Genomic DNA, 16,625 nt, shown 5'->3' with positions numbered 1-16,625 from the left:
CCATTCATATTGTTAGGAATACATGTACTACACTTTTCCCAGTATAATCGCTCTCCTCTCCTGTTTGCTAAAGTAGCATATGGCATTCTCCTAAAAACTCGACTTTCTCTCTTCTCCAAACCAAAATACAAATTAGTTAGTTCTTTTATTCAGTTTTAATTTATTTTGTTTGTTTGTTTTTGGGTTTTCAATAGTATTTCAGTCATGTAACCTAACCAATGTTCCTAGATCCTGTACCAGTACAAACTTATTCTCCGCAATTAACTGTCAACTTCCCCACATGAATAATCAGAGATGGAGGACTGATGATTTCAGAAACAACAAATTGTCACATAGAACATACACCACGCCCGGGAATTGAACTCGTAGCCCTCGATCTGTAGACCGACGCTCTCCCTACTGAGCTAAGCGGGCGGGCTAATTTTATATTATAGCTATACGTTCTTACAAACTGCATCCTTATGTAATTACATGTGAATGTACTTAATATGAAAACAGTGAAGTGTAAACACATCTTCAATCATTTCACACTTACTTTCTAATATTAGACTTCTAAGTAGTCATCTAAGAATCGGCTAACATTGGAAAAATGTAACAAAAAATGTATAAAAAAAACAAATAAATAAAATAAAATAATAACAAAACACTTATTTTATCATTAGTGTGTTTTGTTGAAAATTTTGCAGGTCGATGACAGCTGAAGACAAGAATGTTTATAAAATGTTTTGATGAAGGGATTTTCAATGTTCGTGCCTAATGCTGACCATCCATTCTAAACATGGGAACAAAAGTTAATGTAGGCCGTTCATGAGGCAGAGACTTATATTGGAGTATATTTTGTTTGATATAATATCGAAAAGGAAACCGAAAGAGATTTATAAGGTTGAACAATAAAAGAAGTGAAGTGAAAAAAATGGATGGAGACGTGCATTACCGAGAGGATGGTTAAAATTGTTGAATTGTGGTCCAACAGCAAGCTGTTATAATAAACATGGCTGCTAGATCGTACAATCCTGAACTATCGCGATCAAAATTCAAGAACTGGATTAAGGCTGGATTGGGCATTCTATATACTAAAGAAGGTATTGAGCCTTTTGTTTATGATGAAATAGAAACGTTTCAGAAGAAATGTCTGAAAGAAATTTACGATAGATGTAGACTTCCTACTGGTACCAAGTGTTCTAGTTGTCGTACTGAGAATATTGTTGTTTGTCCTACTAATAGAATTTGTAATGGGGATCGTGAGAAATGCAGATTCCATAGAAATAACGCCACACGATATATCATATCTGGTTGCCCAAAAAAGATATGTCATAATTTTGTCAACAAAATCAAGTATGCTCATCGCTTTCGCGACCCATCCTTTGAAAATACTGCCGCTACCAAGTGGTGCAGCAATCCGTGGGAAGTTGCTAAATGTTTCATGCCACCAGACGGTTACAAAAATGTTACGAATGCAGCAGAGACAGATTTCGATGGTCTCATTGGTGTTATCATCAACTATAAAGCGTTTCAATCAAAATTTCACGAGGACTTAAGCAAGACAGACAATATTGTTTGGAAGGTATGTAAAAGCTGATTTCAATATAAATTTAATTTGTCATGTATATGTAGCCTTATTTTTGTTATCCTGTTAATTGGACTTTTTGTCTCGTTATTTTTTGTTTTGTCACTAAATCATTCCGACAGATCGTCTCGTATAAAATCCACTCAATAATTGTAATCTATCAATGGATTTTCATATTACTGAGCATAACAGCACATAGCTGTTAAGTTTAAGGTCACATTGGATGATCAAAGGTTGACATGATATTTAGAAAATGCTAGATTGCCATCTTATAAATTGAAAGTAAGCCGATGAAAATAGAATATTAATTAAACAACACTCCTATTTGCCGTTATCGAGGTTAATGCTCTTGAATTTATATAGATTTCTCACGTAAAATTCTTTTCATTCTAACTTGATTATAGTAACCCATCAACTAGGTAGGTGTCAGCCTTGGACAAATTATAATTTAGAAATTATTACACCACTATTTCCCCGAGGATCTGATACAGTGAGATTCCTTTCCAGAGAAGTCATACACATTCGCTAGTTAGCTTTCATGCCCAAAATGATTTCCTTATCTTTTTTCAGTTATTGCAAAACATTACGTACCGCCGTCATTAAAGAAATGTAAACTTAATATGTCAATAACTTAATAATGCAATATTTGCTTCCCCTACATTTTGCCCCTTTTTGCATAAAGGTATGATAAATTTCAGGTCTAGTCCTAAATTATGCCTAGACCCGTCAGTGGAAGAATGTTAACATATTTTGAAAATAAAACCCTTCAAAATAAGATAACATGTCTCTCGCAATACACATTCTCAAAGGTCGGGTAAACTTTTATAAATCAAAAGTGTTTTTCAATTATTTTTTCCGGTAGAAATCTTTGCAACTACAAGAAGTACAGAAGAAAAAGAAAATACAGAGATGAAGTCCAACAAATATTCTATCGTGTACTTTGACAAGAAGGACAACTAAATTTCAAGATCTGTGTATAATCGCAGTGTTTAAGAGACACTAACGCTTATGTTTCTACTTTTTATTTACAGGCTAGACATCTGGGCAATGCTCTTCGTCATTCATCAGATTTAGGGGCGGAAGATGGAGATCTACAACAGTACCTTAGCACCTTACAGAGTGTTCTGTCAGATCCTGGATATTTGGCTACTCATACAGCTTCACAGAATGCTAGAAAGAAATTATCAGAGGTATCTTTATTTAAGATATTTTGGTAGTAAAATTTCTCCGCATATTTTGGTATATATATTGAATTTGCCATGCCGCACATCTCTTGGGCTTTTTGTCTGTCTGTACTTCCTCCATAACAAAAATGTGTCCCAACTTTTTCTCGTAAATTATTTGTTGTGTTAAAACAAATCTCTATATGATAGTTGTGGTTACTGTCTGTTTTTCTGATTCAATGATTTTACCAATGTTAATTCCTATTCGATAAACTAATGGTTAAATTCGAAACTTGAAGAAATTATTATATTTGAACTTATTCATGATAATTAAGTTCTTATTATAATGCATGTAAAATTTTCTTTGGATGAAAATAACTTTTTATTCCAATCCTAGTTGCCCATCAAAGATAGCGATATTGTAGTATAACTATATAAAAATAAACATACAAAATGCACATATATTTTGCCGAAATTGATTAGAAATGAATGTTTGTAAAATTATTGTGCTTTCCCTCAGTCTTACTTGGCTGGGAAACAAAGATAGATTAAAAGTAATAAATCCATATGATACAAACTATTTGATAACTTGGCTTTAGTTTCATTATTATTATTATTATATTATTAATGCAAAAGTGATTCTTTTGAATTTACGTTAAAGAAAAAAAAATGAGTCAATTTTAGAAAAGTGTGTATGTAGTGGTGGGCTGGAAATTACACAGTTTCAATAAAAATAATTAAGCATTCTGATAAGAAATCTTAGGTTAGATAATGGAACTTTATGTTCTTTAAACAAATAACAAAATATACGAATACTAAACAGTGTCATACATTGTTAAAATCTGGTTGACCACCCTTAAAAGTTTCTATGCTTGTATCGTATGTATAATTTCCCCTCTTTAACTTTTTTTCAAGAACTGAATACAAACTTGAGATTGAAAATAATCTAAGACATTTTCTATTTAATAACTTTGAAAGGTCATACGAACATTTGGAATATCACTTTAGCAAAGCCTGTGATACTTAAAACTACTGAACAGTTTTTACAAGCATTATTCATCATGATCCACTACCAGTATTTATTATGCCCCCTTCGAAGAAGAAGGTGTATATTGTTTTGCAGATGTCGGTCGGTCTGTATGTCTGTCGGTCGATCGGTCTGTATGTAGACCAATCCGTTTCCGGATGATAACTCAAGAATGCTTGGGCCTAGAATCATGAAAGTTGATAGAAAAGTTGGTCATGACCAGCAGATGACTCCTATTGATTTTGAGGCCAGTATGTGAGGCCAGTATGTCAAAGGTCAAGTTCACAGTGACCCTGAACAGTAAAACGTTTTCAGGATGATAACTCAAAAACGCCTGGGCCTAGGATCATGAATATTGATAAGGAGGTTGGTCATGACCAGCAGATAACATCTATTGATTTTGAGGTCAGTATGTCAAAGGCCAAGGTCACAGTGACCAGGAACAGTAAAATGGTTTCCGGGAAATAACTCAAAAATGCTTAGGCCTATTGTCAAGAAAAATGATAATGAGGTTGGTCATGACCAGTAAATGACTACTATAGATTTTGAGTTCAATAGGTCAAAGGTCAAGGTCACATTTACCAGGAACAGTTAAATGGTTTCTGATCTTCTTGTCCAAAACCACAGGACCTAGGGCTTTGATATTTGGTATATAGCAAAATCTAGTGGTCGTCCACTAAGATTGTTCAGATTACTTCCGTGGGGTCAAATATGGCCCACCCCGGGGGTCACATGGTTTATATAGACTTATATAGGAAAAACACTTGAAAAAACCTCTTGTCCAAAACAACAGGTCCTTGGGCTTTGATATTTTGCATATGACATCATCTAGTGGTCCTCTCCTAAGATTGTCCAAATTATCCCCCTAGGATCAAATATGGCCCCGCCCTGGGGGTCACATGGTTTACATAGACTTATATAGAGAAAGTTTTTCTGTCCAAACCAGAAAGACTAGAGCTTTGATATTTCCAATGTAGCATCATCTAGTGATTCTCTACCAAGTTTGTTCAAATTATCCCTCTAGGGTCAAATATGGCCCAACCCTGGGTCAGATGGTTCATATAGACTTATATAGGGAAAAACTTAGAATCTTCATGTCTATAACCTACATCATTCAAATTTGGACCACATGTATTGTTTTAAGTGGCAAGATGATCCTTGACATGAGTTTACCTTGATCTTAACCTAGTGATCTACTTTCACATTTCTGTAGCTACAGCTTTCAAATTTGGACCACATACTTAGGTTTGTGTACCAAAATAAGATTTGACCTTGATTTTGACCTAGTGATCTACTTTCATATTTCTCAAGCTACAGCCTTCAAATTTGGACCACATGCATAGCTTTGTGTACCGAAATGAACTTTGATCCTGAGATTGACCTAGTGGCTTACTTTGACATTTCTGAAGCTACAGGCTTTAAATTTGGACTGATTGCATATTTTTGTGTTCTGAATTGAAATTTGATATTGATTTTTACCTAGTATCTACTTTCACATTTCTCACGCTACAGCCTCCAAATTTGATGCACATGCATAGTTCTGTCTACTGAAATGAACTTTGACCTTGAAATTGATCTAGTGACCTACTTTCACATTTCTTAAGCCACAGCTTTAAAATTTGGACCACATGCACAGTGTTTAAATGAAATTTAACATTGATTTTGATCTTGAGCTAATCTTGAAATTTGGAACATTAAAAAATGGCTTGGTGGTCGGTGCTAAGATTACTCTGTGATCTCTAGTTAGGTTAATAGGTTAAAGGTCGATGTCAGATTGGACCAGAACGTTTTTTACAGTGAGCTTATAATAGTTTACCAATAATTTTCATATATGTGGCTGGAAAACACCCACGTAGGCATTTCGTGAAGATGAAAGTTTTATGTGTTATATGTGAAGTATATGATATAAGTAGTTCATTGATGCCGGTAGTCACAATTCTAAGGTCAAATTAAGGTCAAAAAATTAGGTCAAAGATCATTAAGTGCAGTTTTCCCTAATTTCACTTATATGGCATCATATCTTCGCCATTTTGATGAAATAAGTAAGCAAAAATGGTATTTAATTGAAGCTTGTGTATTTAACTATGAAATAAAGTCACTATATGCAAATTAGCTCATTTGCATATTAACTAATATTAATAAAAGCGACAAAATAATACAAAATTACGATAAAAATTGGCATGTATGTACAGCTGTACAATATTTATTGTTTTATATATAATTTTTATGATTAGAAAAACTGAAAGGTAACAAATGATATGTGGGATACTCATTTCTTAATAAACGCAACTGTATATCACCATCATATGTGTTTTATGTGTAGATACTGCTAATAAAGGGTGGGTTGAGTTGACTTCTGACCAACAGTTATCTTTAGAATAATTATGTAGTTGTTTTCACAAAAGCAATGCAATTCTTTTGCATCAGGTACATATCTGCCAGCTATTTCAAACTGTGAACCTATGTCACACAGCCAATATGGCTGCCATTTTTTTTTAAAATGGCGACCAAAACAACCTCCAAAGGTGAGTATGTTCAAAAGTATGCATATATATAAGCGTTTACATAAGTCTTAATGTAAATTATTGCAATATTAAGATTGATAAATACAATTGCTAATAAGACCATGTAGGCAACCTCAGATAACCAAAATGGCGCTCATTTTTCAAAATGGCTGCCAAATGTCAATATGTTAAGGTTTCTTTGCATACATTATAGAGTTTACATAGTTGTTTTATGTAGTTTAGCATAGTATTGTGATTGAAAAAACATTACTATTTTAAATCAGGTTGACATCATCTCAGACAACCGATAAGACAGCCACTTTTCACAATGGCCGTTAAGAAGTCAGTATGTTCAGTTTTTCCAATATACTGGAGAATGTACAGAAGGTTTTTTGTAAGGTTTTGCAGTATTTTGACGGATAATTAAACAATATACTATTTTAAACATACATTGGGTTTACAGACAGGATAGTCTAAATTAGTGTCAATAGTATACTTGGTATAACGACTTGGCACTAAATGTATCTAGTGGTAAAGAGAATGCAAGTATGTATGTCTTTGGCATATCGGCAGGCAAACTTGGCTTTTCGTACATGCCACTATGGATATTCTTAGGATACAGACAGGCAACTGTGTATAAGTGATATATAGTCAGGCCATTTTTGGTATCATTTGTTTACATACACGCCATCCGAGCCTAGCATTGATGCCACTATCGGTATCGAGGGTATACAGACATACCACTCTTGGTATTCTGTGTATACAGACTGGCCGTACTTGCTAAACATACAGTCATCTAGAGAAAACCTGGCTATACATATAGACAACAATAGGTAGCCTTGATACAGAGACAGATAAATGGTATCCTAGTTACACAGTAAATTTATCCTGGATATACATACATGTACATTCCACTATCTTATATCTTATATATACAATCAGTCACTCTTAGTGTTTTGTGCATACATGTATAGCCACCCTGGCTATACATACAGTCCACCTTGGGTACCTTGGTATAAATACATGTCATGTGTATACAGAAAGGCCCTTTCTCGGTATCCTGTGCATACAGACAGGTCATATTGGCTACACATGTATACATACTGACAAATACTGGTACATGTATACTGAATACACAGACAGGCAATTCTTGGTATTCTGGACATACAGAAGGGCCAACCGAGTTTCCTTACAACTCTGGATATTCTGGGTATACAGGCAAGGCATCCTGGCTTTACAGTTGTATATAAAGGCTACTAAGGGTATCTTCGATTTACATACACACCATTCTGGGTATCTTGGGTATATAGAAATGCCATCACGGCTATACATTCAGGTCAGTTTGAATGGCATTGGTATACAGACAGGTTACCTATGTATCAACGGCATATAGCCATGCCGCACTGTGTAGCCTGGATATACAAACATGTCATTGTGGCCATATATACTGGCCATTATGGATATCCCGGTTTTACATAATAAGCCTTTCTGGGTAAAAACTGGGTATACAGGCAGACCATCGTTGCTATACACTAGGCCAGTATATGCGTTGAGTATGCTCGGTATATAGTGCATACTAGGGAGGCCACCTTGAGAATCCTGGGTAAACAAAAAATCCTAACCGTTTGCTAAATGTCACCACTATGAATATCCTGGGTATAAATACATGCCACCGATGTACCTTAGGGATAAAGGCAGTTCTATCTGGGTATCCTTGGTTTACTGTCAGGTCTTCTTGGCTATTAATACAGGCCACTATTGGATACAGGGTACCACTATTTGTAAACTTGCTATACATAAAGACCACTCTGGGTATACCGGGTATATAGGTTTTCCTGTTTATATATACAGAAAACTATGGGTATCCTAGGTGTACAAACAGGCCTCTCGTGGTTTCCATTGTATACATACAGGCTATCTGGGCTATATATGTATGCCATACAAAGGATATCACGGGTGACATGTATGACTGCATTCCTATAATACCCAAAGTAACATGTCATATACTAATTTGGATTGCAAGACGAAATGTGGCAGTTCAATGTGCAAATGCTACCGATACAACCAGGTTTGCATGTTTGAATACGCATGCGAGGCTATTTATATACAAACTTTAGAAATGTACAAGGCAACAAGGACGATAAAGTTGTGACATTTTTATAAAAATGTTCTACGGTATTGTGTATAGAGAAAAAACAAACTAGGAGCAAGATTGAACTGTGTAAACTACGTTTTGCAATACATTTTGTATTTGTATAAGATTTAAATACTAATTATATATATTCTTAATGCATGGAATATTTACAAGCTTTACTTGATCATTTATAAAATTGATAAGATTCTTATCAATGGTTAAGAACAGAGATATGTGCACTAAATGAATGTTTTAAATGCATTTTTGATACATTTCAATTAAATTAATATTCATGAGTATGCTAATGAGCTGAAAAATAATTAATATTTATGAAGATCATTATTCCAAATTCAACATATCTTACTATCTCAAAATATGGTTTATATTTGAGAAATGTAGATATTGTCAGTTTTTATGCTCCCGGCATCTACTGATGCGGGAGGCATATAGTGATCGTCCTGTTCGTTCGTTCGTTCGTCCGTCCGTCCGTCCGTATGAGGTTAACCAAATGGGACCGTTTCGTCCAGCATCAATACCCCTTACTAGAATGACTTGATACTAATGCAGATGTAACCTATGAACATTCCTCATTTTCAGACATCACCTGACCTCAGTTTGACCTTGACCTCATTTTGGACTTAGGTTGCTTTATATGGGCCATCCCTTGGTTAACCAAATGGAACCGTTTCGTCTAGCATCAATACCGCTTACAAGAATGAATTGATACTAATACAGATGGAACCTGTGATCATTCCTCATCTTCAAACATCACCTGACCTCAGTTTGACCTTGACCTTGACCTCATTTTGGACTCAGGTTGTTTTATATGGGCCATCTCTTGGTTAACCAAATGGGACCGTTTCATCTAGCATTAATACTGCTTACAAGAATGAATAGATACTAATATAGATGAAACCTGTGACCATTACTCATCTTCAAACATCACCTGAGCTCAGTTTGACCGTGACCTCGTTTTGGACTTAGGTTGCTTTGTATCGACAAGTATGCCACCGGGGGCATCAAGCGTTTATTGAACGCAGCTCCTTGTTTATTTTTTTAATGATTAATATACCCCACCCACTTGTGACAGTATTTACTATTGCAAATATTAAATAATGCTACAAATAGATATTTATATAAAGTAATGTTTCAAATGTAATATTGCTTATTTTTGTGCATTTATAAACAAAAATAGTGAAGATTTGATTTATCTGCCCAATTTTTAAGTTTTCATGAATATTCATAAGTATGTAAATAAGAAAATTTTTGATTAAGTGTTTGTGAATAAATGTACAAAGCCCTAGCTTCTTTTTGATACCATTGTTGTTATTCTACACCAATAAATGACCAAGATACAAGGTATTTTATGTGACACACACAATATGCACCGAATGACCTTTAACCTCGTTTATTTCATTACAAAGAGCCTCTCAAGCGTGACTACCGGGCAAGTCTTTCTTGTGGCACCTAGTAGATAACGTTTAACATGGTAGTCGTCCATCTTCAGAGAATGCCTACGCAAGTCACAATTTTGAAAATTCTAGGTATACTATAATTTTTGTTCATTGTGCAATTACTGAATGCATCAAGGGGGTGCATTTCGTGTTCGACGAGCTCTTGTTATTATAGAGATGGTCTACCGAAATGAACTTTGACCTTGAAATTGATCTAGTGACCTACTTTTACATTTCTCAAGCCACAGCTTTAAAATTTGGACTACATGCACTGTGTTTAAATGAAATTTAACCTTGATTTTGATCTTGAGCTAGTCTTGAAATTTGAAACATTAAAAAATGACTTGGTGATCGGTGCCAAGATCACTCTGTGATCTCTAGTTAGGTTAATAGGTTAAAGGTCGATGTCGGATTGGACCAGAACAGTAGAACGTTTTTTACAGTGAGCTTATGATTTTTGTTCATTGTGCAATTACTGAATGCATCAAGAGGGTGCATTTCGTGTTCGACGAGCTCTTGTTTATCCCCCCGCCAAAGGCGAAGGGGATATTAGAAATGCTCTCCGTCCGTGCGTGCGTGCGTGCGTCCGCAACGATCTTTGTCCGGAGCATAACTCCAAAAGTACTGGAGGGATTTACTTCAAACTTCATACACTGATAGAACACATTGGCAGAAAGTGCAGTGTGCAAGAATAATAACTCTACCTTGCCTATTTTTTGAGTTATTCCCCTTTATCATATTTTCATAAAAAAAATTGTCCAGAGCATAACTCCAAAAGTACTGGAGGGATTTTCTTCAAACTTCATACACTGATAAAACACATTGGGGGGAAGTGCAGTATGCAAGAATAATAACTCTACCTTGCCTATTTTTTGAGTTATTTCCCTTTATCATATTTTCTTAAAACATTTTGTCCGGAGCATAACCCCAAAAGTATTGGAGGGATTTTCTTCAAACTTCATACACTGATAGAACACATTGGGCGGAAGTGCAGTGTGCAAGAACAATAACTCTACCTTGCCTATTTTTTGAGTTATTCCCCTTTATCATATTTTCATAAAAAATTTTGTCCAGAGCATAACTCCAAAAGTACCGGAGGGATTTTCTTCAAACTTCATACACTGATAGAACACATTGGGAGGAAGTGCAGTATGCAAGAATAATAACTCTACCTTGCCTATTTTTTGAGTAATTCCCCTTTATCATATTTTCTTAAAACATTTTGTCCGGAGCATAACCCCAAAAGTATTCGAGGGATTTTCTTCAAACTTCATACACTGATAGAACACATTGGGAGGAAGTGCAGTGTGCAAGGACAATAACTCTACCTTGCCTATTTTTTGAGTTATTCCCCTTTATCATATTTTCTTAAAAAAAATTTGTCCGGAACATATCTTCTTCATGCATGGAGGGATTTTGATATATCTTGGCACATATGTTTACCACCATGAGGCGGAGTGTGTGCGCAAGAACCAGGTCCCTAGGTCTAAGGTCAAGGTCACACTTAGAGGTCAAAGGATACAAGAATAAAAACCTTGTCCGGAGCATTTCTTCTTCATGCATAGAGGGATTTTGATATAACTTGGCACAAATGTTCACCACCACGAGACGGAGTGTCATGCGCAAGATCCAGGTCACTAGGCCTAAGGTCAAGGTCAAAGGTCAGATACAAGAATGACTTTGTCCGAAGCATTTCTTCTTCATGCATGGAGGGATTTTGATGTAACTTGGCACAATTATACACCATCATGAGACGAAGTGTCATGCGCAGTTCCCTTCTTTAGAATTACTTCCCTTTGTTGTTACTTTAAATAGCTTTTATTGTAACTTTTTCATTACTAGTCGTAGGGAAAAATCGAGACCACTTTTCTGTAGTACAACAAGCATGCTAAATCCAATTTTGAGGTGTATTTTGACCAATCTCTACCTGATAAAGATTTTTGTGTGGACTTGCAATTTTTTTTTTTTTTTTTTAAAAGATTAACTTCCTTTAGTTGTTACTATAAAAAACATTAATACTTTCAGACACTAACTTGCCAGGAACTTTAGCCTTCAATTATAATATGCCCGGCGGGGGGATTAGCCATGTCTAACATGGCTCTTGTTATTATAGAGATGGTTCCTAACCAAGAAAATCTTCTAATACAGTTGTCATAAGTGGAAGAAAATCCTAAATAGGTCCTTTTCCCTACAACAGGTCAGGCAGACGAAATATGAACTACATATAATATTACTCTTTGTATTCGATATACAACATGACTTACATTGACAATGATTTTATGAGTTGTGCTGAGGCCCTGCTCCCTGCTTGAAAGTCAAGAAGTGCATAAATCTAAAACTAAATAATGCGTACAGAAAATTTATAACTGTTGTGTGCTTACATTAAGAAACTTTATCTCAGATCTTTAAGTTTGAGCTTTTTAGCTAAAGCAATTTTTTTCAAAGATGATAATTTGGTTTACACACAATTCTATATATTGAAATGTAGAATACAACAATGAGAAATTACGAAAAGAGTTTAATAGGTATCACATATGTGTAACTTAGTAAAAGGTTATGTAGAGAAGTGTTATTTTGATCATTTCATATAATCATCTGTGTGTTCTTTACTCATTTTCAGCATTTTTATGTCAGTTCAGAAAAACTTTACTGCTAATAGGGTAACACTGTATGTCACTGTCATCAAACGTTATTGCAATACTTTAAGGTAATAGACAGTAATCACACACACTGCAATGTCCGTGTAATAATGCATATTTGTAAAGAATTCGAGATTCCCTGGACGTAACTTTAGCTTAACACGATCATTGCTTTACGAAAAATGCTGCAAATGCAAATAGAGAATACGTAATTTGACGATGTTCGTTGCAGGTCTATTACCTTAAACAAATTATTTTTATTTTTATAACAATGTGAGTGGGTAACTTTATTAATTAGCCTTTTAAACTGTCCACACAGCTTGAAAAAGAAAGTTTTTGTTAGACCCTCTCATTTACAATTTTATTAACAATATCACCTGAATTGAGCTTATTCATGAGTGGAAAATAGTGTGTTTAAAAATGTTTTATTGGCTTGTTTACATTATATAATAACCAATTACTTCTTTCCGGTCTTTCTGTGGTATAGTTTTGGTAAGCTTACAAGGAAGAACATGTCAGACTTTTTCACTCAGAACTGTTCCGTGAGTTTTAGACCCTTGGCTATTTTATAAGGTCAGTCTATCGTTTAGCCTACTTGTGGCTGGTTTTTATTCTGCTTTTGCAACTAGTGTTGACAAAAATTAGCCTGCAGACCTGCGCAGGCTAGTCATTGTTTGCACTGATTGCAATTCAGTCCATAAGCTTTCAGTGTACACCCCTTTGAAAAAGAATGGTATTGTCTAAATAGAACCAGTCCGTTGTTGAAATTTAGCTGGGTAATGGTTAAATAGCAAATATTTCTATTTTACATGGGTGAGGCTTGAATCCATATCCATGAGGAGAAAGTGAGTTAATCCTCTCGGCTCCCCCACACACAAACATGTAAATGTTAAGTTAGTTCCAGTTAGGTTAAATTTGGAGAGATTATATGGTTACGTAATATATCATGTCTCCCACGGCTACTTGTTCAAATAGTGTCTAACAATAATCTTGAATGAAATTGAATGAAATATTTACCTTATCAGTCTTGACAATTATATAAGGGATTATTTTCCAGCTTGATGATGATACATTGGTCATTGGTATAAACGATATTCGGAATGTGCTGAATGATGTTGTTACGGCAGTTCATGATAAACTAAGGACTGAAAAAGATGAACACAAGGCGGAAGCTGAAAAGCAAAAATTAGAACTGATTAAAATCACAAACAAGTATGTTAATGCTTATGAAAAACAAGGGAAAATGTCAATGCATGAGCTAGAAAAAGCGTTACTGCTTGCAATTGATGAAAAAGAAGCACCCAAAAAGAAATCGATTATAGAGGATCACTCAACACAACTGACACTCCACTCTGAGGCTAAGGAGGGTAGGTAACTTGGTCAGAATGATAATCTTGCTGATCTATAGGTCACAATCAAATATTGGTCAGGTGGGATCAAAAACTAGGTCACTAAGTCAAATTAAAGGAAAAGCTTGTAAGCACTGTAGAGGCCACATTTATGACCATATCCTAATTACTAGGTCAGAATGTTAATCTTGTTGTTCTTTAGGTCAATAGGTCAGGTGGCGACAGAGGGCCTTCATTGCCCTCTTGCCTTTTATAGGATTAATTTCCCTTTGATGTTAATATAAATAACTTATATGATAACTGTTTTTATAATCGGCCAAAAAATAGTCCATATGAAAACAGCAGTAGGTTTTATATATGCAAATTTTAATCTAAGTGTTTTTATATAGATAGTTGTATATATAGTACAATATTATTTAAACATCATTGACAGGTATCAGTTCTTTATGTTTTACTGTAGTAGAGAAAATTAGGTGCCTTCCAGTAGGGGACTTTGAATTGCATGGCAATACTTCATTCATTTGTTTTAATACAAACTTAATTTAGTTGGTAGTGCTTAATTAAATAATAAAGATATGTCTTTACATTTCAATCCAATTTCACAAGATAAGGATAAAAATGAGTATGCTTGAATTTATGCCTTACTAATGCGATTATTACACCGGTATTCAGAAAATGTATGTACTGCTTCCAGATTTAGATACCGTTCCTTCAGAAATGGACCTAGATAAGATTTCACGGGCAATAGGATTGAATTGGGAGTTACTCGGACCTCACCTAGGACTTTCTAAAGTGAGGATTGAATGTATACAAATGGACAATGATACATCACAAAAACGGATATATCAAATGTTTTACAACTGGCAGGCGGAACAAGGACCAAATGGCACTTTACGAAACCTTTTTGAAGTCTTTAGAAATCAACCGTCCACTAGTATTGACTGGGAAATACTTGGTATACTTTTTACCGTCATTAATTTTTTCGAAATATGCTTTTAATCAAAAAAGGTAGATAAAAATCAATAGCTCTCTTTCTCGGTTGCAACAAAAACATTGACGTCATCGCATGTTAACGTGACGTCATTTTAGCGACAACAAACACGCATATTGTTTTTTTAACTGTTATTTCTATTCGTTAATACAACAAGACGGTTTGAATAAAAAATACTTAATCATACATTAAACAATTTCATGTCCTCCTTACCGATAAAAACACATCCTATTTCATATCAGATCTCTATAAAAATTAAATATTCATCTGCATTTGTGAGTTTATCCAATGGCTTTGACCTTATAGTTAACGCAATTAATTTTCAGGACGATCTTTCCCTGATGCCCCAGCATACAAGCCAAGTGAAGAAAGTAAGTAGTACTACATATTGTCAAGTACTAGTGATTATAGTCTTTAAAAGAATGTCAGTGACGTTCAATATTTCTTGTAAGACATTTAACTCTCAACATGCTAAGTTTCTATTATGAACTTTTCAGATATTCAAATATTTAATTTGAACAGTACCATAAATGGTTAAAAGGGGTACTTACAAAATAATAAACTGACTTAGTAGTGAAGTAAGCACATCTTGATCAGACTGCACGGGCATGATTGATTTGTTGATATATTTCATTCGTTCCTAAAACGCACCTCTTGTTTTGACGTTTACGATAACAGAACTGCTAGCACTGTTTTAAAGATTAAGCATGAATTCCATGGCCATCTTTCCCTGATGCAAAAAAGTAAGTAGATATCATTAAGTGCGAGTAACTATGGACTTCAATAATGTCAGTAGCTTGCAAGTACTTTTGTAAGAACTTTACCCTACCCTGCTAAATTTATCTCGTGAAATTGTTCATTTTTAATTTGGATAGTATTATTAACTTGTCAATGAGGTTCTTACCAAAAAGGTATTAAATGAATATCAGACAGTAATAGGTCTTGATCAGACTGCACGGACGTGTTTGTCTGTTGTCTGAAATATTATCATTCTTTTCAAATATCTATCTTTTAAAGAATGGAACCGATAGCTTTTAAGGTAATGGAAATGTCTGCAAAAAATTTGGTAAATTGTATAGTTTGCGCTAAATGTAAAAGATGTGCAACATGACGACTTACAGCTAAACACTTGAAAAATCAAGTTGTTGTCTGCTGTGTTACAGAGAAAATCAGGCTACTGGATTTTGATATCAAGATTATCAGGGGCTGGAACCTACGGTAATACCTTCTACCCATAACTGCCTAGCCTGATAACATTGATATGAAAAGACTGTAGTCCGTCAGTCTATTTTTCGTGGAAGTCGTATATTACTTCCCGATAGCAACATATGACCTTAACGTATTTCATAATACTTGATTTCTAAAGCAAAACATAATTAGATTTATATTTTATTGATTTGAAAATTCATTCGCTCCTAAATATTTGAACGAAGAAAACGACAACCATGTTTTATTCAGGTTATATATTGTCTAACGACTGTCTGACATTCTTATAGCAATCCAACAATACTTTTAACTTGTATATGCTGTGAATCGAAATTTTGCAAATCAAAGCGTGCTTTCTTTCACAGCAGACTCAGACACAACATACATATCACTAGCACTAACAACTTCACTACCATTTCCAGTAAGTACATGTCCCTAATTCACCTCCATTTCCAGTCAGGAGAATTTAAATGCTATATTTACGCTGTTCCGAGATTTGTTATTAACAAAAACATTTTTATTTCTTCTAACTAATGTTATTTGCCTTAAATCACGAATCAAGACTGTAAAATAAGTATATTGTCTTAAGTG

General features: G+C 34.7%; 1 protein-coding gene across 1 annotated transcript; it reads left to right on the top strand.

Annotated features, from left to right (window-relative positions):
• Positions 1 to 973: 973 nt before the first annotated feature.
• Positions 974 to 15,199, top strand: LOC128554347 (uncharacterized; the record flags this gene model as incomplete). The annotated part of the gene is made up of 5 exons (XM_053535629.1): positions 974 to 1,564; positions 2,599 to 2,757; positions 13,546 to 13,855; positions 14,532 to 14,792; positions 15,155 to 15,199. Coding segments are annotated over exons 1-5 (1,348 nt in total), but the record flags the coding sequence as incomplete, so codon positions are not given.
• Between the last annotated feature and the right edge of the window lie 1,426 nt (positions 15,200 to 16,625).

This window comes from Mercenaria mercenaria, unplaced genomic scaffold, assembly GCF_021730395.1.
Source record: "Mercenaria mercenaria strain notata unplaced genomic scaffold, MADL_Memer_1 contig_4959, whole genome shotgun sequence".
NCBI lineage: Eukaryota > Metazoa > Mollusca > Bivalvia > Venerida > Veneridae > Mercenaria > Mercenaria mercenaria.
This window is presented reverse-complemented; position numbering and strand designations above follow the sequence as displayed.